Source organism: Ananas comosus, linkage group 2 (assembly GCF_001540865.1).
Source record: "Ananas comosus cultivar F153 linkage group 2, ASM154086v1, whole genome shotgun sequence".
Classification (NCBI taxonomy): domain Eukaryota; kingdom Viridiplantae; phylum Streptophyta; class Magnoliopsida; order Poales; family Bromeliaceae; genus Ananas; species Ananas comosus.
Window position 1 is genome coordinate 9,790,475 of NC_033622.1, and position 23,445 is coordinate 9,813,919.

The 23,445-nt window shown below is 34.6% G+C and overlaps 1 protein-coding gene across 2 annotated transcripts; it reads right to left on the reverse strand.

The window, feature by feature from the left end:
* LOC109706530 (ribulose bisphosphate carboxylase/oxygenase activase, chloroplastic) lies at positions 1,250 to 17,460 on the reverse strand. Of its 2 annotated transcripts, none has more exons than XM_020227436.1 (12): positions 17,045 to 17,460; positions 16,839 to 16,924; positions 13,425 to 13,434; positions 12,312 to 12,374; positions 11,914 to 12,027; positions 11,462 to 11,523; positions 10,226 to 10,280; positions 9,719 to 9,860; positions 8,406 to 8,512; positions 5,896 to 5,951; positions 5,039 to 5,131; positions 1,250 to 1,637 (listed from the first exon to the last, which is right to left on the reverse strand). In XM_020227436.1, exons 1-12 carry the CDS (start codon positions 17,397 to 17,399, stop codon positions 1,530 to 1,532), a joined length of 1,251 nt encoding a protein of 416 aa, XP_020083025.1. In that variant the 5' UTR covers positions 17,400 to 17,460; the 3' UTR covers positions 1,250 to 1,529. The 2 variants fall into 2 exon arrangements, with proteins under 2 accessions (XP_020083025.1, XP_020083024.1); XM_020227435.1 differs by having other exon boundaries at positions 9,719 to 9,920; positions 17,045 to 17,459.

Here is a 23,445-nt window from a genome sequence, read left to right on the forward strand (position 1 = left end):
TGTTGAGTATTATAATTTTTGGTTTCTTCAATAAAAATTCATAACTATCGTGAAGTTAAAAAGAGTGTGGATCTTGAATGACTGAAGCAAAATACTTGATAATCTTTACCTAGGGGCAAAAAAAATGAAACAAAAGACAGAAAAAAAGGGAAAAAAAATTTACCCAATAATCTATGGACAGTTGTGTTTTCATCTACCTACCTGATATAATTACTTCTTCCATCACCTCTCTAATTAGTGTGACCAAAAGCGTCATGATTATTCCTAATCTATATATAAAAAGTCTAGAATGCATCAGTTATATTGCTGATGTGGCATGTCCAACTAATGAGATTGTTTTCTTGAGTTCATCCATCTATACTTCTCTCTCGAAAAGAGGAAAAACTCAAGAATGCAATTACTTATATTGCCGACATGGTATACCAAACCAATCAAAAAACTTTTTTGACGTTCACCCATTCCATCATAATTTTTTAAAAAATAATTTTATTATACTTTTTTTTTTCAAAAGTAAAGATGTGATTGGCCGAAGAAAGATGATATAGTATAAGTGTTATATAGTAAACTTTCTCCGAAAAGAGAGATGTTATTCACTGGTTATTGATGATGTGCTGTAAATATTACACCATAAACATTCTCGCCTATATGATCCAAAACCATAAGTCAATTTTAGATACATATTTTTAAGCTTCACTACCAATGAACTTTTGTCTAAGCTTTCTATCCTTGAACGTTTAGGTTAGAAAGATCTCAAACTTTCAAGATGTTTCGCTTTTAGTCCTTACTGGAGGAAAAAAAAAAAAAAAAAATTTATTGTTCGTGCTTCGTTCATCTGCATCTATATATTCATGCACGATGAATCCATCCATTTCATAATTTCAACCTCGTGGTTTAGCTCCAAATAGAAAAATGATTGTAACTTAATAAATAGGACGATTGAACAATGGGATGGAATCAAGAATTGAAACATGCATTGTGCACGAACAGGAAGAAGCACCAGATGTAGGAAACACTTACTTCACCTATCAGTAACAAAGACCTAAGTTAAAAACCCAATAATTTCCACCAAAAAAACAACGCTAAATAATTTCAACAGATTAGAGTGTTAAATATCGAACTTCAAAGTTCACCGATCAAAATTAAACTTGACAAAAAGTTCAGGAATTAGTAGTGTCATTTACCCACTCTTTTTGAGTAAAAAGACAAGAAACTTACATTACGCATTTAGCATGTTAGTTTAGTTACTTTGTGGAATAATTCACTTATATATTGGGGGTAGTAGTAGTTAACCGAAAAGCTAAACAAGGACTATAGAGAAAGCAAGAAAAGATAACAATACCATAATGCATACTGAGATGCTGTCACAAGTAGCAGGCAAAGTAAAAAAATTCATTTACATACTACGTAATGTTTATAATTTGTGACCATCTCACCCTTCCTTTTTTTAACCAACCATGCAAAAAGATAGCCAAAAAATTGAGATAGCACACCCTTCATAAATTTCGCAAAAAATTTCGCCGAGGGGTTCGCTAGTCATCTATATTCTTCATGTATTCTTTTGATAATCTGGAACTATTAATCAACTGCTGCTCCTTGACTAGAGAATGCCCCGATTCAAGTAATGCCTTCACTGTTTGCTGTCATAAGTAAGCAAAATCAATCTGTTCATATGAAATACTAACTCTTCTGTTGGAAGAACGTATAAGAAAGTAACTGTTGAATCAAATTTTACTTGCTTTACAACACTCTTTGATAGCCACAATTGACATGATATTGCTGTGCTAGTCCTCGATCACTGGTTTTATAAGCAATTGAGAATCCAAAAGCATAGATTGCTGAGTATCTAAATTTAGTTTGATAATTATCAAAACCATTTAATTTAGTTGCAACTGATGATCATAGATGCCGTCGTTTTACATGCAGTTCAAATAAACAATGACACAAATCATTTGTAAGATAACAAAAGAAGCAATTTCACACAAACAATAGATGTGGTTCTCGTTCTACTCTACTCTCATTGTACCTCCCAAGAGGAGGACAAACAGATTTGGGGCAGTAAATGAGGCATTTTTCATAATCCAAGAGAGATTCAGGCCAGTAAATGAAAAAAAAAAAAAAAAAGGATCTAGCCCGGCTCTTCCCCAATGCTGGTTTATATATTATCTATTTACAAAGTGCCAACCTAGATATAGAATTTGTATATTAAATCCTAGTTGTTCTCTATCTGCTCCCAGCCTAATTACACCAACACCACCTCCTGGTACTCTATTCCCAGTCCCTCTCCTACAAAGCCTGCTTCCAATCCATTCCCTCTCCCTTTTCCCTCTAACAATCCATGAGTCCACAATGCTGATGTGTCCAGCCTCTGAGATCTCTCGACACTCCCTATCCTATGCTTTGCCTACAACACTAAAGCACCTCCCCTCTGCAACACCAAAGCACTTCTCCTCCACATCTGAGACCTCTCCCACTTCCCCTATGCTCCCTCTACCAGTTCCCAACAATACCTCTGTTGCTTCTGACGATTCGAGCACGTACTTACTTTCCTCTGTAGGATCTCTTGAAGCTCGAAAGACCCAAATGGAAGCGGACGTGACAAATCAGACTTGTCAATGCTATCTATTTCAGGTTAAAGAGAACATCAAGTGTAATTTTTAGATTCAACCTTTTTGTTCTGATTGACTACAGATGATATGAACAAATTTGTTGTTATAAAAGAGCTACTTTTATTGTTTCTTAACTAATCAAGTAAATTTTTTAGATCCAAACTTTGTGTTCTAATTGATTACAGATGATATGAATGAATTTGTTGTGGTTCTAAAAGAGCTACTTTTATTGTTTCTTAGACAAATAGGTAATATTTACATTTTCATGCCATTTTTTGTTAAACAAAAAATTATCAAAGCCTTGGTCATGTTATACTTAATAGGCCGAAGAAAAATGTTTTCATGATTTGATACTTTGGATTGCATTCAAATATAAATTGGGATGTGGCGTTATTGCTTTCTTGTTAAATGCTCACAAATGATCTTTATATAAATGCACCAATAACTCTAGTTGCTTTCTAAAATCAATGAAGATGCAGATGATGAAGTGCAAAGAATTCCTGAGGCGAGTCAAGTTGACTCATTTCAGACATCATCTTCAATTGTGGCAGAAACGTCCATGCACAATGCATCCAGCACTTCAAACTTTCTCAAAAAATTTGATATTCATGCTGCCATGAAGAGAAAAAGTAATTTACTAGTGAGAGGCCGGGCAATCCTCCTCCCTTGAAATCAGCCTTGTATCCCAGCAGCCAGAGTACATCGACTTGTTTATATGTTGTGCTCCCGTTGGTTCATTGTATTGCTGGAATGGTACAGGGTTCATGCTCTTTTTTACATAATGTGTGTGAAGGCCCAATAATAGTGTTGCCATGTGGTGTGTCCACATTGGCGCATTTTTTATTTAACCCGGTCCACTTAAGATGTGGATTGGGATTTATCCTAATAAGTTAAGGATAAGAATAAATTTTATGTTTCTTATTAATCCTTATCCTAATGTCTTTGTAAGATTCAGGATATTTTAGGGATTCCGTTATTCTATAAATATGCCCCATTTTTCTCTCCCGTTAGGGACGATCGAATACGATCTAATTCGAATCTTCCTTCTTCTCTCTCTTCTTCCTCTCTGGGATTTCCACCTACGTTCCCGGGTTTTGAAGTGTGGACATAGAAGAGGACTCTGGTAGCCCTCTTCGATTGGCATTCGTCGCATCCCATCCGTATCCGACGCACCCGATTCGTAATGCGAGGCGTAGGCGTAGGAGAAGGCGAGAAACGTGGGAGATCTAGAAGCATCTACACCAGAACGATCCAAGAAGGCTAGTAAAACAAGTAATCCGATCTAATTTCGGTTTCTGAATACGTTGACTATCCAGTTTGTAAGTTTCCGCTGCCTTCTTATTTCCAACAAATAGAATTATCGGCCCTTTGGATACAAAAGAGTTTAAGACTTGAGAATGGCATCTTCATGGCTACTTGTACAATATAGGATCTTCGGTCCCAAACCCTTTACTCCCAATATATATTTGGCACTGGTAATTCAAATCAATGGGCTAATCCTTTTTTCCTTTTTTTTTGTGTTGTTTGCCCTTTCTTTCGGTATGGTTGCTAATAGTTTCTCTATAGAAAATTTTCACTCATCTTTCAGCATATTGTTTTCATGGTCTATATCACAAAATGTCCTTTGAATTAGCACCTATTCAGAGTCCGATATCATATTATGCATTACTTAGAGATTAACAAATGAAGGCTCTAAAATCTGGATTAAAACAACATATAAAAAATCCAGACAAACTTTCTAATCTAGTATAAATATTTACGTCTCATGCTGTAATATATAATTCTTCTTGTAAGATATTCCTATACAATACAATTATGTGGGGGATTTGCTGGGTATTTCCAATCATGGTTTTGGAACGAGATGCAACCTATGTTGGCAGTTAATCTCCGGCAGTGAATAACCAAAATGTTGTCTACTACTTTAAACTTCAAAGTGTATAAATTGAAGCTTAAACATACAAAACTTATCTAAACTATGGATTATTTCGAAATGGCTACTCAACCTTGCAAAATTTTAATTTCGCTACCCAATCTTTTAATTTGTTTGATTTGAGTCAATCAAGGGCACTTTGACATCAAAATTAGAATGCATCGTTTATTTTTATATGTTTACTTAGTATATGCAATTCTCGTAATTATAAATTCATTAAAGTAATTAGTTTAAATTTTGAAATTAAAGTACCGTTGACTGACCCAAATCAAACAAATTGAATGGTTGTGTAATAAAGTATGTTTTGTACATTTTTACCTAATTTAAGTAATCTTTTGTACTGATAGGGTCTACCACAAATATGTAGATCAATATGGGAATTTTCGAATATTTTATGTCACTTAGTAGAAATTACAGAAAAAATTTATGAAGAAAATGATTGCGTATATACTATGAAATTGAAGTACAAAATGTAAGTATATGTGTGCAGAAAAGTAATTACCTTGGGAGGACTAAAAGTAGGAAGTTTGCCTTTCTTTCTTTTGTCGAGAAGTTTTTCACCAAGTTTTTCAAATCCACCCATATCAGTTACCCACTGCAAGTTGTAAGGTCAACAAATATATATAAGTCTTCCTCAAGAAGTTTTCCATAGTTGAAACTGAACAAGCTTAAAGAAGAGAACTCAAAATTAGTCATGAAGAACACTACACATCTACAAAATAATTAAAGATGGTACAGATACAATTTCTAAAATATTCTTTATTCTTATTACAATAAAAACTAATTATTCTGACAGCTTAAATAAAAAGGTACGGGATGATTAACGACTGGGAAGAAAAACTATAATAATTCGAAATTAGAGTGAAGATTTTGAGTCTATAGTTAGACATTTGTCAGAATCAACTAACATCCTAACTATTAGATCCAAGCAAAATTTGCCCAACAAGCGCAACCTGGTTTTTAATAGCTCAGGGCAAGTCAAGCAGGCCTAACACGGTTCACAGGGCTGGGCCTGGGTTTTTAAGTTTCTTCAGTTAACCTAGCCTAGCTCGATATTTCTCATTTGATGCACAGCCCCGCTGTTAAATTTGGAGCAAGTCCAAGGCCACAGTAGTAATACAAATTATAGGCCAGCCTAGGCAAATTTACTCCAGCCTGAAACTAGGTATGGCTTGTTGTTTGGTCATCTTTGTTATTGAGTTAAAAATTATCTTACAAATGATGGAAATGCATATACTAATGACAAGTTTCAATACTTACTATTCTTTCATAACTAACATTTTAGTTGATATAGATAAAAACTGGCATCTAGATACATGAACTCTGGCAATAAATCAAACTCTTTCAATATGTGCCTACCTTTAAAATTGCCTGATCATATGTTTTAGACCTCAGAGCTCCATAGAAATCCAAAGCTGCACAAGGAAATAAGAAGTTTAACAAATAGATGAAGAGAGGTTACCTTAACACTTTTACCTGAATGGTTTGGTTTCAATATTACCAAAGTATCATATTACAAAGTAAAAATATGGATCAAAGGCATTATCATATTACACAGTGGAAATATGGATCAAAGGCATACAAGGAACAATCTATGTTGTACATGTTCCTTCATTCGAATACAGTCAGTAGAAGACAAGCAACTGACAAACTTAGAATGCTTAAATTCCAGCGATATGCAAGCATAAACTCAGACATTGCTTCACAATGATGGAAAGTTTGATTCTGCCAATAGTAACCATCAATCTCATCTTATCTAAATAGAAGGTTAAAATACCTAATATAATAAGTGGCAGAAAAAGAGTGAACCTTCTGGATCTTCTCATTGTGATCATCATTTAGGATTGACATAACGTAGTTCAGTGTTATTGACATTATTTATTAGAAGATGTTTTTTCCTAAGCCATTAACCTAAATGTTCCATAGATCCAAAAGTGTTCAAGAATATTTGACAGAATTATAAACAAAGACTGCGGTGTCTCTTCGATTTATCTATTCTAAGTTTCTTTAATAATTTGCATAAAGAAATTTGTGGATCATAAGGGTAGAAATTGCAAACATTGGTTTTCCCTATTTTTCAACTAGTATAATACAACTTATTAAATCAGTGAAAATCTTGTGAAAAAACTTTTATATCTACAGAGTCTTAAGCTTAATTCATGAATTTTTAGATATTTGATGACATTGAGGGTTAACTCCAGAAAATATTAGTATTTCCAAACTGATGATCCCCAAATTTTTTTTAAGTATCCTAGATTACACTAGATTCTTTTTCAATAATTATCCAAAAACTACCGTGAGTTGAATCAGATGAGGGTTCGATTGAGTTAAGACTAATATTTTTCAAATTTAACCCTTAATTTTCATCATTCCAGATTCTTTACAAGTAAAAATACAAATACTACTATGAGTTGCATCAAATGAGGGTCCAATTGAGTAAGACAGTAGTTTAATAGGTCTTCAGCCTTTTGTCCCACTACCATGAGCTCAAAACTTCCAATACCCTGAGTAAAGGAGTAGTAAAATGTTTTGGTTGCAAAAATATGTGACACATACGCTGTTTGTTGGTATGGTATTGCCTGCAACTCAAAATATGCAATTTGATTCTTTCTTGAGATCAAAGTTCTTATTCAGAACATAGAACTTTCTGACGGGCAAAGTAGATGTAACAATTATTCTACCAAATCTAACAAACGAAGCGACTTTTTCTTTGTGAGATTATTGCTAAATTTCAATCTATTACAGCTATTTAGCTATTACGAGTACCATTGACCATCATCGTTATGCATCATCAATGATTTGCCTATGTTTTCTTTATCTAGTCTTTAAGTTTGAAGGCCGAACCATCACATACAAACTTGAAAAATTATTCAGCAAGTTATTGTGAGCTTTCTCAGTTCCTCGTTCAAAAAATACATTTGAGTCCATATAAAAGTATTTCTAGAAGGCATTCGAATACAGCAAGTATTTCTTGTTTTCAATGAAACCTATAAAATCATGACTTCTAGGATGCAGACTACAGCACATAATGAACCTTGTTACTGTCTCAAATCATTACCAACCAGAAAATTATAAATAAGAATATTTACAGAGTAGGCATTACAGCCAAGACACTAGAATAATGAACAAAAATAACACTGATATGCAAAAACCATTTGACAGAGTTAATGATTTCCATCAAAGGTGAAAGGAACCTCTTCTACGCTTTGCCCAAGGTAAAAGCTTGTAAGAAGAGTGGCTGATGACTACAATAGATGGGAGGCATCTTACTTATAGACAAGGATTTAAATGTTGTAACACAGGGTCGTGCCGAAAACTTGCCGGCACGGTACGGTACAATGCATGCCGGGCCGTGCCGATGAGTGTCGATCACAAAAAATTTATGTGTACCGATACGTAATAGCATGAAATATTTATTTTCTTTAGCAACAAAATATGTCAATTATTTATTATGTATTTTTATCAAATCTTTTAAACTTTATTGAGAAAATTACTTACTAATTTCAATAGAGAGTTTTGAGTTGTGCCATCAGTACGAGGGCTGTATCGTGCCGATATCTTGCTGGGCACGATATGGCACGGTAGATACGGTCCGTGCCGATGGGCACTTTAATCCTTGCTTATAGGCCACAGGCACAATCCTAATTACATGATTAAAATCCCTAAAAGTATTTAATTAAAACCCCACTCTTGAAGAAAGAAATAATCTTAATTCTAAATATAATCAAACCTAATCTAATTTGAAGTCTGAATATTATAAGAAATTCCTAGCCATAAACAGATCATGGCTGTCAATTTGTTTGCAAATTTTTTTACAAAACAAGCATTTAAAAGAAATACTGTTACGGAAAATAAAAGAGTAAAATTACCTTGGTTGGGAAAAGTGTCCACGACTCTTATGACTTCCTCTCTGGATATTTCATCTTTAACATACATATGGTTAACAATGTTAATAATGTCCTCACGGTCTGGCTGCCTGATTACACATAGAAGTATCAGAAATAAAATAAGCACAATAGAATTTCATAGAACGAATCGTGAGAAAGTCATAGGGAGCAACAAAAAGGACTTGAATAGAACAATTGAGGAAGATCTTCTAGTTACTATCTTCTCGCTACATATGGAAGTATGTAAAGAATACTATAACAAGTAAATGCTATTGGATATCAAGGGATAATTATAAGAAAAAGTTGTATGAAACAGGATGTATTTTGTTAGATTATTAGCAGTTGATTGAAATCATGCCTAGGGTGCCTAAAGGAAGTTTTAAAAAGCATGATGCTGTATAAGTAATTTGTTTTTTTTGCGCAAGTTTCTATATATAGTAGAAACTATTCAGAGACTGACAAATCAAGAATAAAAAAAATAACAATTGAAGTAACCAATTGCTGGTTTCCTGCCATTTTTCAAGTTTTGACTTGGCAAAAATTGACAGTAAGCCTGCGTTTGAAAACCAGTTAAGTTACCTGTCTTAGGCAAGTAACCTCAATTTATGCAACTAAAAATAGTGAGCAGTTTCATTAATTGATGATACATTTCAACTAAGGTGACTGTTTGATTGTTAGGTTTCTTTACAACCTGAATATTGGTAACCAACAAAACATAGTGCCCACTGTCCGTACTTGCCGAAGTATCATAGTCATGGGGTTCCATCACCAACTCAAATCCAATTCCAATAACATTACATCCAACAAACACAAGATAATTGTTCACAAAGTTTTCTTTTTGTCATGCAGTCAACATTTTTTAAAGTATATCAAATAAGTATGTGTCTGAAGGAGTTCTGCATCGGATGAGTTTAACCAAAACTCTGCAATTTTCTCACAGCATCATTACAAAATATGCTTTTACTTCCTGTTGCATTTTCTCTATCATGTGTTGTGACACGTGATTTACATAACTGTTAATATCACCCCTAAGATTCAGATATTACCTTCTCATTGAAATCTATTGCAGATAGCCTGTTAATTCCACTTAAAGTTGTTTAATCATTCGGTCCTTACTTGATGACATATAATCTTGGGTTTCCAATATCACAATCAACTTGCGGATGTAGGAGGATTGGGTATGATTATATTGATTAAACTATAAAAGAATTGATTATAGGAATGACATGACACTCGAATTTTCTGTTATAATAATTGAACCAGAGGCAGATGCTAGTGCATGACAAGGCACATACCAATAGAATTTCTCCATCCGTCCATCACGAATCAAAGGAGCATAAAGAGTTGAGAAATCGTTTCCAGTTACTATGATGGGTACTCTATGTGTGACATCTGATTCTCTCCACTTCTGCCCAATGCTTACTCTAGTAGGATTATCTGACAGATTCATCAGGGTTCCAACAACAATTTGGTTATTTACTGTCATTTGTGTGTTTCCTGGCAAACAAAATAAAGGAGTCAAAGTGTCACAAATTGCTTTAACAATCCTAGTTGTAAGGTTCCATATATGGCTCTTAAGACAAAAAAAAAAAGCAATTTCAAGCCAACTCAAGTCAAAAAGGTCTAATAGAAAAGTGGAGTTAAAAAATATATTTGCTTAAAAAGGTTAATGCTGGAGTACTTTATTTAACAAAATGGAAGGTGCATCACTGTTTGCTTGTTCTTTTTATTACTAGATATACGTGCAATACTAAAAGTTAGGAATTATTAGATTTATTGCACAAATTGCACAAATCACTCACCAAATCTTCCCAGCCCAGCATCAATATCATTGATCATCAAACAGCTCATCTTTCCCTGGATCAGCCAGGAGTCGTGAGAGCACACAACAAAATTCTATATAACACCATTGTAATTCTCGAGTAGCAACGGTGAAGGCAAATTAATAGTAGACATTCAAGTTTAGTGGGTAATAACTATAGCATAGAGTTTATAGCTGAAACAGCACATGTAAATCAATTTGTTTTAAACTGCATAGAAACAATTATTTATCGCCCCGTTTTTTCATTTCGTGTGTTTTTTATTTTCGGGGTTTTTTTTCGGGGGATGGCGAGGGACGCGCGTTGGTGCACTTAGGTATCGTTTGGTTTGAGGATAAGCAAAAAGTGGGTATTCCGGGGATAGTTATAAATTGAGGTATAAGCGGGGATTAGATCAATTTTGCGTTTGGATGCAAATTGGGTTATTCCTGAAAATAAAAAAAATAGCGTTTGGTTAGGTAAGATGGAATAAGAATTAAAGTGGGTAATTATAAATAAAAAATAATAATATTATTCTTTTCTTTATATTAGAATTTGAATTTTTATATTTTATATTTATATTTTTAAATTTTAAAATATAAACTTTTAAATTTTAAAAATCAAAATTAAAATTTAAAATTTTAAAATCTCANTTCAACAAATTAAAATTTAAAATTTTAAACTATAAAACTTAAAAAAATAAATCTTAAACTATAAAACATAAAAATTTAATTTTAAAATAGAATTTAAATTTCAAATTTTAAAATTTTAAATTTTGTAATTTTAAAAATTATAAATTTTAATTTTTAAACTTACGAAATTTAAATTTTATAATAAATTAAAAATTCTCTCACTCACTCACACTCTCACACAAACACACACACACACACACACTCTCTCTCTCTATCTCTCTTCACGGGTGGAACAAGCTGGGTTATCCTAGCTTATTCCACCTTGGGGTGGGAACACTAGAGGTGGGAACGCTAGTGTTCCCACCCCTTAACGGGCTATTCTAGAATAGCCCGTTAAGGAGGGAATTAGTGTTCCCACCATTTTTTGTTTGTGTTTGGGGGATAAGGGTGGAATAAACCCTTTATTCCACCCTTATCCCCCAACCAAACATAGCCTTAGTAACTATTTGTTTAGCAAATGAACCTATAAATAGTTAGCTTAACATCTTTTGAAGCAAAGCCATTAGAACATCGTAAATCTTAATGCAAGTAACCAAGGAATTCTTACTTGGTTTTGAATCACTTGTGAGGCTGTTCTATACCGGTCACGTATGAGCCTTCCCGGTTCTCCTGCAAAAATAATGGGCAAAACTAAGACCGCGCAAGCATAATTATATGATATCACAGATATCGCAAGCAAAATTAAAGCTTCGTTTACTCTTCAATAATATTGAATTCACTAGGCTAAGTTAACAGTCTTATACAATTCATGTCAAAGATGCATCTCAAATTAGTTCAATCTCTAAATCTTACGGAAAATCAACTAGTCATTATTAGTACTTGCATGCTTGTTATAGTTTAATGAACAAATTTTCAAAGCTGGGATATCTTTAAAAAGTTATGCCATTGAAGGCATTCTACAATAGAAGAACTCCGATAATCTATTGATGGAAGAAAAATTAATAACAATGATGCCGCCATTAATCTGCATTTAGAAATATATAAAAGAAGCATCTTAACCTGCTTTCTCAGATTCAAGCTCCCCGGCAGACATAATTACTGGTTCAATTCCCATCACTCGAAAAATAAGCTCAGTTTGAAATGTTTTCCCTTGTCCTTTTCCTCCCCATATACCTACATCACATTAGTATTCTTAAATTTGCCAAATAGAGAATCCAAATGGTACTATAATACACAGGAACTTTGTAAGCTCAAGAAAAACATGACTTAGGTTTGAAAAGTCTTGAGAACTATCGTTATATTAGAGATCTTATGACCATCAAGTGAACAACAAAAGTAATCAAAAACGAGTTCTTAATTGCAGATGAGTTATAAGGGTTCCTCAGTAGAAAGATAATTGATTCCATCTCAAAGTTGTCAGATGAGAGTCAAGATGATGAAAACACATATTCTCTTACCTAATATTAGAGGAACCTTAATGTTGAGAAGATGAGCAATATAGTTCTTCACAATGTGGCATGCTGCAAAAGAATAAAATGTTATTACAATAATGATGGCATATTAATAACAGAACAGGGCACTTAACAAACGGCACACTAGAGGAATTTAGGTTTACAGGCTTTTATTAAACTTAATTGATAACTTGAGAGAATTTGACAAGCCTAGAATACATGCTACCTCAGATCTATGTGTTTAGAGAACATTTCATTAGCTCCCAGAGAAAATCCTCTAAACTCAGTATCAACCGGATCACACTGTTATCTTTCCTTCCATAATACAAATCAAACGATAGCCTATGGATCAGGAGGGTCAATTAGAAAGGAGTCTAAAATAAGTTGGGATCAAATCAACTTGTCCACTTGCATTAGAACCAATTGGGCGAAAAAAAGGGACATACCTTTAAAGAAGGGACCTACATCAGATAAATTGTCAAATGCATGTATCAAATCTTACTTTCACGATTGAAACATAAAAAGGCCTTATCACTAATTCTTGTTATTCACTATAATCATGACCTTCAATTACCAAAAATTACAATGCATATTTGAAGTTCAAGATGCCACAAGAGTGGAGTCATCTAAATTTTCATGACCAGACATCACATTGAGAGATTTGGTTCCAGATTACAGTGATGAAAAAAATTTGTCAAAGTTCATCCATTTAAATTACATTGGCTTGTTGATACCTCAAAGTATGTACTCGGCATTGTTTGTACTCGGCATTGTTTAAGCCAAAAAATTCGAAGAAACAGAAAATAAAATTTTCTCGATACTAGGGGTTAGTCAAGATGGAGAAATCAACAAATTTTGATAGTCGTATCCTTTCTGGACAATCAAATAAGTAAAAGAGTCACATGAATCAGTTCCATATAATTCGAAGGATGTACGCTAAACAATAAAGCAAAAAAAAAATCATTTCAACACCTAACTCTATAATCTTCAAATATGAAAAACATCACAACATGTAGAAGATCAAAAGGCAAAAAAAAAACAGAGAAAAGTTCTTTCAGCTTCATAATACCTCACTAAATTCAAGGCTTGCAAAATCCAAGCCAAGTTTAAAGTGCTTACCAATTTTATCCTGTAGAAAATAAGAAATGTATTTTGTCAAATCTATTAATCAATGTTGGGAGGCAACAAAAATTATCAAGAGAGAAAAATAGTCTATTGAATAAAATAATGCAGTGAAAAGAGGTAAAACAAAGCAAATATAATAAATAAAATTTTCTCCAATTAGTGAAATACATATTCTCCTTTTGAGGAAATTACAACCTAAACTACACACTTTTGTAGATAACCGCCCATAGTTTCAACTTTCAAAAGTTAATATTAAATATTAAAGTATTTAAATACCGTTCTCTATCAGCTTAAACTTTTAGAGAACAACGGTTGTTTCGTATTATTTAACATGGTATCAGAGCAGGAGGTCCTGAGTTCGAATTACGCCAGGCTCCAAACATTATTAATTCCTCCTATTTAATTTGTCCGTATCATGGCCTACAAAAAGTCTCGAGCCCAAACATGAGGGAAAGTGTTATATATAAAAATATTTAAATACCGTCCTCTATCAATTTAAGCTTTTAAAGTACAGCGGTTGTTTTGTATTATTTAACAATTAAAACAAGCCACTCGTTTCTATCAATCACCCAGCCCACAATTTTGTGAGTTTTTTTATAATAACTATTAGCACTTGACTGTCACATCATCCTTACGAGCTCATATTTTACCCATATCTTCGAAACCAGTGGAGGGGCATTTGAGGTTTTTTGGCTTTCATATGATGAATGGCTGCAAGAAAAACTGATGGAAATAAGCATAGATGGCTGCTTGAAATGGACACATTGTTAGGGTGTAACTTTATTTTTTTTTAATGATTTTTCGAAGCTTGGGCGGTCCAGCCCTAAGTGCTGACAATTTTTATAAACAACCCACCATCAGCAGGAATCAACTTAATAAAATAGAGGGCTGAAAATGTCCTCTCCAAAATCCCAGCAGGGCTAGAGGTTAATTCACGCATGATACGATTTCAATAATAGGTGCTAAATTATTAATGACACAACAAGCGAGATTAAGAAGCTAATATTATGCAACGATGCAAAAGAGAACATATTGTTTTGGTTGCTCATTGCAACTAGAGAACATTTATAGCAATTGCAATAAATTAGGTTGACACTATCCTACAAAAGAATTTCTTATGAATGCACAAGACATCGTAGTTGAAACTTGAGGTTGATTGGTTAAGAACCAGCAATGAAGAAAAGAACATGTACAATTAGTAAGCTATATAGGCAAAAAGCAAAAATTTATGCAGCACAGTATTCTTGATAAATGTCATTTTACATGTCATCATCCAAGCTGTCTCCAACAAAATGAAGCAGCTAAAGCACATCTCAAAGATGAAAAGGCCCTGAAAGAATTTGTGTAAAACCGCTAAAAAAAAGAAAATCCACAACAAGAACTTATCATGAAAGCATGAGACCAATTGGCAAGTAGGGCTACATGAGGTCTTGTTATATTCTAGTCCCATAACTAATGCTCAACAAATTCTCCCAAAAAATCTCCTTGGAAATATTCTAGCTGTTCGACAAAGAATACAACTTTTGTTGATGAAAGCATGAGGCATGCAGGGATTGCTATAAAATTCAAAGTAAAATGGAGGATTTGGCAAAAAAAATAGTGTAGAAAGTGAGAACATCATTATAGTTAAGTGTGATATAGTGTAGTTAATTACAAACAAACAGGTACGGGTGATTATTAAGAAGTAAACTTACAGATTTTTCACATATGTTCACATATTTACGCTGCAATAATATCTTATTTGCATTTATACTCTTCAAAAACTGGTAACTTCATTACATGCCTCATACCAAGTATAAAATATGTATTCTATCTAAAACAGCTAAAATTTCTCATATGCCAGATTTCGGGCCTTTCTCTGCCTACATCTTAGAAAAGAATCAGGTAAACTAGCTTGCCCAAATAAAAGTAAAAGTCATTCAAACCTATGTTTTTAGAGTAGTGCTTCTATACTCGTTATTTTTCGATACCGTTCATTCATTTCTATTCTACGGCTCAGATTTAATTTTTTTTAAGTTGTAACTTACAATAACATGTCACTTTAAGAAAGGTACCAATTATCAAGTACCCTAAAGAGGGATATTCTGGTCTTTTAATACTTGGGTAATTATCACGTATTAAATAATTTTACCTCAACTATATTATCAAAACCCTTTTTCTCTCTGTTTTCTTTTTCTCTCTCTATCTTTCCTCTCCATTCACAGATGTTTCGTTGTTTCAAAATTTTCTTAAACATATTAAATATGCTAAATTTAAATATTTACCAACATTAAAAAATTTTTAAATAGCGATACAAAAATAATGTCTAAATTAGAAAATTACTAAAATGTTTTAAACATATTAAATATGTTAAATTTAAATATTTACCAACTTTCAAATTTTTTTAAATTAACAATACAAAATTAATGTCTAAACTAGAGGAATTTAAAAATTTCTTAAACAGATTAAATATGTTGAATTTAAACATTTACCGACATTAAAATTTTTTAAAAAAAGTAATAAAAAATTCCTCTAATTTAAATTTAATATTTTTAAATTTAAATATTTAATATTTAATATTTCAATTCAACATATTTAGAAATAATACTATTTCTAAAATTCCTAAAATTTAAATTAATGCCTAAATTATAGGAATTCTAAAATTCCTAAAATTAATGCCTAAATTAGTGCAAAATTAATGCTTAAATATGAAATATCAATCACTTTCTTAAATTAATACTTAAATTAGTGCAAAATTAATGCCTAAATTTATGATATCAATCAAAACTTTCTTAAATTTTGTGATATTTAATTAAAAAAATACCCTCTACATGAAGTAACCTTTTAACCTGCTATATGTTAAAATAACACATTACCCTTTATTGATCAACGGTTAAGATCTTTTTTATTTTTTATAAAATAAAGTACCAAATCATTTCTCATGTTTTTAATATATAAGTATTTAAAATCATAAAAACTAGAAGCATAAACCATGACGTGCCTTAGCTTGTACATTTTTGTGTCAATTCCCTTTTCCTTGTGATTTTGTTTTCTTGCTTATGAATGAAGCAGGTTGAGTTGCTTCAACTTGAACCCTTTCATAAAGAGCGGAAAAAGAAAAACAATACCAATCAAGTACATAGTTTGTTAGGGAAGTTCAAGCTGAGTTCAAGTCCACATAATCCCGACGATGTGACAAAACCCATTAACTCAAAAGCTTAACCCTGTCGAATTTGGCCCAATATTCTGTATTAATTCTTTACTACTGTGCTCCTCTACTTGTTATTCCATATGTAGCTATTTTCAAATGTGAATTTGTAACAGATCAAAACCATGGCACTCCATATAAGGCCAGCATCATAAACAAGAAGAACTCAAAATTAACAACCTTATTTTCGAAGTAAATGATCCAAAAGAACAAGAACTCACAAGAAAAACGGGGGCTATGTAGTAATCGCCCTCGAGATACTCGAACGACCGCGTCGCCTTCTGCCGGTAATCAAACACGATATCCGCTGCACACATAAACAACCAAACAAGAAGCAAACAACTACATGAGAAAGCCCCAATTCCATCTTAGATGAAACGTATTAGCCCTAAAATCCCTAATAAAATTAAAACAAAGAGAATCTTACAATCCTTCCCAAGGAACTGTCCCACAAAGAGATCATCAATCACGCCTTGCCGAGCCCCTACTGCGATGTTCATGTTATCCGACTCCTTTCCGAGGCGATACAAGTAATCGTTCCCCTCCGAGTCCTTCGATTCCCACGAGGATTGCTTCGAAATCCTCGTCTCGGGAGCTTCTTCCGGAGAAGAAGATCCATCGGGGGCTCGAGAGGAGGAGGAGGAGGAGGAGAAGCAGAGGAGAGGGAAGGGTTTCGATTTGCTGACCTTTGGAAATTTAGGGTTTCGGGGATGGTTTTGGCGCGAAGAGAATGAGGGGGAGGGGGAGAGGAAGAGGTCGGGGTTGCAGTGGAGAACCGCCATTGGATGGAGGTTGAGATGGGATGCAGATGAGAGAGTTTCTTTTGTGACCGTTGGGATGATATCTCCAACGGCCGGAAGAAACCAGGGTTTCCTGATGGTGAAAATGTAAGAAGCCTCCTCAACTTTGGCGCGTTTTGCAACGTGCCCCTAAACATTTTGCACTGTTCTTAATCTCTTACTTATTAGTGTTTGATTCTCAAGTAAACCGAAAATAGTTAAAATTATCTCCGCTATTCTACTAAATGACCCCTAAATGTTTCGGGCATCCGAAACCTCCTATTCATGCTATTTCGGATGGTCCCTATTGCACCCCATCTTTCGAAATCCTTCACGGTCATATCCAAATTACTTTCTAGTCGCCCAGTTCCTGCATCCGAAATCTTTAATGATTAAATTTAATAAATCATCATGCTGACTCATCAAATCCACCGACTTAAATACCAACTAAATTTTGGATTGCTACAGTAATTCTGAGCATCTAGAACCAAGGCCCAAATCCTATTCGGATACTCCTTCGGCAATATCGAGCGTTCTAAAGTGAGTTTCGAATTCATCTCACCTTGGAACAATGCTTCTAGGCACCCTAATCCAATTTTGAGCGTTCAAAAGTGGGAAAAAAATTTGCGAGTGAGCCGAGAAAGGGTACGACCAGATCAATCCCGGATCCAGCAAACGTCGACGGCCAGTGACAAGATCAAACAAAGGCCGATTTAATAAGGTAAGTGAGGTCATAAATTCGCCATGGTAGAAACCAACACATGTGTTCTGCAAGTAGTAATTGCAATAGTTGGCATCGAGTTCGGATGGCAAGTTTCAAGGATGAATGTAATAAAGCAATCACCAAAAGGATGAAGATGGCAGGAGTAGGGTGGGAAAGTAAAGCATACAAGAGAATTGTACAAGAATAAGCAGGAAAAAAGCATTAAGCAAGACTATTATAAAAATGAGGTAGAGGGCAAGAAAAGTAGGCTCCACCATAGAAAATGAGAGGGACCCACGATAAAGGAAAAGAGAGATTGTGACGAACCACTTACTTGGTGGGACGTGGATAGTGTTTTATATCCATGGGAGTTCAAAGAGTTTTTACAGATATCTGAAATGCTCATAGACACTATTCTACAAATTAATTCTAATTTAGAAATTACTCTTGCAAGATACCAAGCAGTGAATGCAAGAATAAGAAAAAAAAAATGCTCTACCAAATCATGTTCTAATCATAATTACATTGAAGATTATCAAGGAGCTTAATTTGTGGACTAATGTGTATCTCCGCACACCTTTGCAGTGTGTGTGTTCTTTTTCTTCTTTATTTCGTCTTCTTTCTCAAGTTTCGTTATTTTTTTTCTCTGTTAATACAAAGTATGATTTTTTGCTTGGTTTACTTTATCGAGAAAATCATGTTAAAATAATGGCATAAGCTTAGCATGTGATTAAGGATCAAATAGAAAAATTAGTTAAGGTTGAAGATATAATATGATCCCTTATGACAAAAGTTACAAAGTTATTAAATATGAAGCACTGCATAGCTGCAAATCAGGAGGAAGTGTTGCTAGACCATTGATACTCATGTAAGTGAAATGTAGAGGCGAGTACTCTAAAAGCTTAAGTTTTTATAAAACAGTGTTTATATATTTTTATATTTAATACTCTTCCCAAAATTTTTATATTTAATACTCTTCCTAAAATTTTTTTTTGGAAGGCTCATAATATGAATTTGAATTAAATGAGAGAAAATTAATAATACTAAGAGCTTGGGTGGCTCGAACTCAAGACCTCCTATTCGGATGTTATGTGAAACAATCATTATGTTCTAAAAGCTTAAGTCATTAGCAAACGGTGTTTATATAATTTTATATTTAACATATAAGCTTCGAAAAATCGTAGAAATGCTTCTTAGAGATTTTTAAAAAAAAAAAAACAGTTCTGTTAATGAATCACTAGAAGATGGCACAAGACTTTGATTTGTTAATAAAAACTAAAGTTAGAAAATAGAAAGATTTTTAGCTACGTTTATTTCTAAATGAAATAAACCAAGCGGGTAGCATGCTATCTATCTCTCAAATAAAAAAAAAAGAATAAGAAAATAGGAAGATTCTATCACAACCTAGAGAGCTATCCTTATATGGCTCTAACTCTGTTAATTTTGCAATAATAGTATCAAATCATTACAAGTAAAAAAGCTAATTTTAAGCAGACTCCAATCTGAAAACAATCTGAGTATAAGAGGTTAAAAGGAAAATACTACCAATTGAAGTGTTTTATGTGAGTAGGATAAGCCACGAAACAAAAAAATGCTGCTACGTAGTGTAGAAACCTAGACGTTACGGACACTGATATGGAACACGAGACATAACACGACTCGGACACCGCGACTCGACAACTTTCAAAAAATTAGAACACTGACACGGCATGAACACCATTAATAAAATATAATATTATTAATATAATAATATGTTGGGAATTCGGTACTCGCCCCGGTACCGGATCTTGTGAATCCGCAACCCGCTCCGATACCGACTGCTGTGAATCTGGCACCGATGGTTGGGATTCCGTAACGGAAACGTCAAATCGGATTTTTACCATAAACCCGTCTCCTCAGCAAAAGCTGATACAATCATAAAAGAGAGAAAAAATCAAAACAGAAAATATGCGGGTAAAATAAGATTAATTAAATAAGAGAATATTACACCTGACTCCTCTTCTGCACAGAGTAGCTACAACCTGAGCCCTCTTTCTTGAATCTCTCCTACCATTCTCTCGTCTTCTATAATTCCACAAAGAAGACAATCATCCACGCGCATCCGTGCACTAGGTGCATTCAACTCATTAACTCTCTCTCTCTCTCTCACTTTTTCTCTCGGGTACGACACACCTCACAAGAGACTTTTTTTTTTCTCTTGACCGTACCCATCCCAGAAAGAGAGCTACAATGCCTATTTATAATGCTCAACTTAAAAGGTACCCCAATCCTAATATATTTAGGATTCATACTTTAATTAATATCTAAATCTATCTTAATCAATCTCTAATAGATTTAAATATTAATCCTAATCTAGTTAGGTTTATCCTCTAATTAATATTTAAATCTTAATTTATCTCCAACAAATTTAAATATTAATTCTAATCCAAATAGGATTCAATTACAAATCTAACCAAAATCCTAACAATCTCCACCTTGGTTGGATTTGTAATCTTCAACCGTCACGTCGAGCTCACCATGCAAGCTCCACCTTGAGCTTGTCTCCTCCGCTCGATGTCGCCGCATCCGCCGCTCCGCCTCGAGCGACTGCACCTCCGCGAACTTTTGGAACCCAAACCGTCTTTGCTTCCGTTCTGACTATGCTCCCGTTCAGAACGTGTAAGTTCCCATACTTGTTCGCCTCGCACACGACCCGATCTCGTTTTTGGACCCTCATAGCTCCACCTGAAGCCGAAATATCGCAACCCTTCGAGTCCAATGCGCGTAACGAGATCAAATTTCGTTTCAATCCAGGAACGTATCGCACACCTGTCAGCGTCCTCACGACCCCATCATGCATTCGGATCTTCACCGTGCCGACTCCCAAAACTTTGCACGTCGTCCCGTTCCCCATTAGAGCTTTTCCACCTTTGATCGCCTTATAGGTTGCAAAAGACTCTTTCTCCGGGCATACGTGAAAAGAACACGCCGAATCGAGCACCCACGCGTCATCCGAAATTTTCGCACCTCCGGTCGCCACATATAGCACATCAGAATCGAACATCTCCGACTCTGCCGTCTGTGCCGTCGCTGATACCGTCTCGTCCTGGTTCACGACAGTTTTCTCCTTCTGTCGCTTTAACTCCTTCAGATCATCCTGAAGTTTTCTACAGTTGCGCTTTATATGCCCTTTCCTGTGACAGTAAAAGCACTCCACCTCAGATATCGGCTTCTTCTGTCGATCTCCGGTCGCTGATGTTGTCGCCTCCTTCTTCGCTCTCACCACCAAAGCTGTATCCCGGCTCTGTGTGCCGGACTCCTGAGTCATCTTCCGCATCTCGTTCGAGAGAAGCGCCGCCGTGACCGCCTCCACGCTTATGGTCTCCTTGCCATAAAGCAACGTGGTCACCAGATGCTCATATGTCGCCGGTAGCGAAGATAGTAAAATCAGCGCCTTATCTTCGTCATCCAGATTGACTCCGATGCTAGTCAACTGGGCCACCACCTTGTTGAACTCGTTCAGATGATCATGTAGGCTTACCGCTTCCTGCATCCGCAGCGTAAACAATCGCTGCTTCAGATATAACCTGTTCGTCAAGGATTTGGTCATATACAGATCTTCTAGTTTCTTCCACAACTTCGCTGGTGTCGTCTCACTGGCTACGTTGTAAAGAACCTCATCTGCTAATAATAGATGAAGCGTACTCAGCGCCTTCCGCTCCATCTTCGTCCATGCCGCATCCGTGACCTCCGCCGGCTTCGCCTCTTTTCCGTTCAACGTTTCATCTAACTCTTGCTGTACGAGGATCGCCCGTACTTTAATTTGCCACAATCCGAAATTGTTCTTGCCGTCGAACTTCTCGATTTCGAATTTCATGGCCATCTTCGTCGATCTCTCCCTCGGATCAATAACCTTTAGCTCTGATACCACTTGTTGGGAATCCGGTACTCGCCCTGATACCGGATCTTGTGAATCCGCAACCCACTCCGATACCGACTGCTGTGAATCCGATACCGATGGTTGGGATTCTGCAACGGAAACATCAAATCGGGTTTTTACCATAAACCCGTCTCCTCAGCAAAAACTGATACAATCATAAAAGAGAGAAAAAACCAAAACAGAAAATATGCGGGTAAAATAAGATTTATTAAATAAGAGAAGATTACACCTGACTCCTCTTCTGCACAGAGTAGCTACAACCCGAGCCCTCTTTCTTGAATCTCTCCTACCATTCTCTTGTCTTCTATAATTCCACAAAGAAGACAATCATCCACGCGCACCCGTGCACTAGGTGCACTCAACTCATTAACTCTCTCTCTCTCACTTTTTCTCTCGGGTACGACACACCCCACAAGAGACTCTTTTTTTTTTTCTCTTGACCGTACCCATCCCAAAAAGAGAGCCACAATGCCTATTTATAATGCTCAACTTAAAAGGTACTCCAATCCTAATATATTTAGGATTCATACTTTAATTAATATCTAAATCTATCTTATATCAATCTCTAATATATTTAAATATTAATCCTAATCTAGTTAGGTTTATCCTCTAATTAATATTTAAATCTTAATTTATCTCCAACAGATTTAAATATTAATTCTAATCCAAATAGGATTCAATTACGAATCTAACCAAATCCTAACATAATATATTTTTATTATATATAAAATATTAATTTTGGTAAAATATTATTATATTTCTTCATACGAATGAAAGTTAGTAAAATTTTCATTGATAGTTTATATATTTTAAAAAAAAAATTTCCACCATACATAATTTATTTATATTGTCAAAAAGAAAGCTAAAATATTTATTATCGTATATTACATATGTATAGAAAAAGTAAAATAAAAATAGGTATATATATATTTTTAGTTGTATGCGCTATATATCGGCATTAAACGGGCGTCCAAGGAGTGTCCACATTGAATACGTGTCCGACACGGTCGTCCAAGGAGTGTCCACATTAGATACATGTCCGACACGGATACGCACATGTCTGACACAGACACATGAGATTGTAGAAGTGTCGTGATATGTAAATAGAAACTCAGTAACTATATTCTTTTTCCTTCACCATCTTCTCTTCTTCAAATTACTAAACCTCAAAAAAGGGGGAGACTGCCACAGAAAAACACAATAAGGAACAGAACAAGTTTCTTATGAAAGAATTCTACTAATAATTAACCATAGGTAAAAATATTGATGAATGGATCAAGTTCAAAAAACAATCAGTGAAAACATCAAATAATTGGAAGAAATTCAGATAAAGCATCCACGAGATAAAGCATCCACCTATAATAGTTATATATGTTTTGGTGCTATATATGTAGACAGAAATAAAGCACGGGAGACAAGAACTACAT

Excerpts from the sequence above, each read along its gene's own strand:
- LOC109706530 (XM_020227435.1), bottom strand. The coding sequence starts at position 17,399 with ATGGCGGTTCTCCACTGCAACCCCGACCTCTTCCTCTCCCCCTCCCCC. Across the intron at positions 11,524-11,913 it reads GCTTGAATCTGAGAAAGCAG|GAGAACCGGGAAGGCTCATA; the intron begins GTTAAGATGCTT and ends TTATTTTTGCAG. Across the intron at positions 5,952-8,405 it reads GGACACTTTTCCCAACCAAG|CTTTGGATTTCTATGGAGCT; the intron begins GTAATTTTACTC and ends TTCCTTGTGCAG.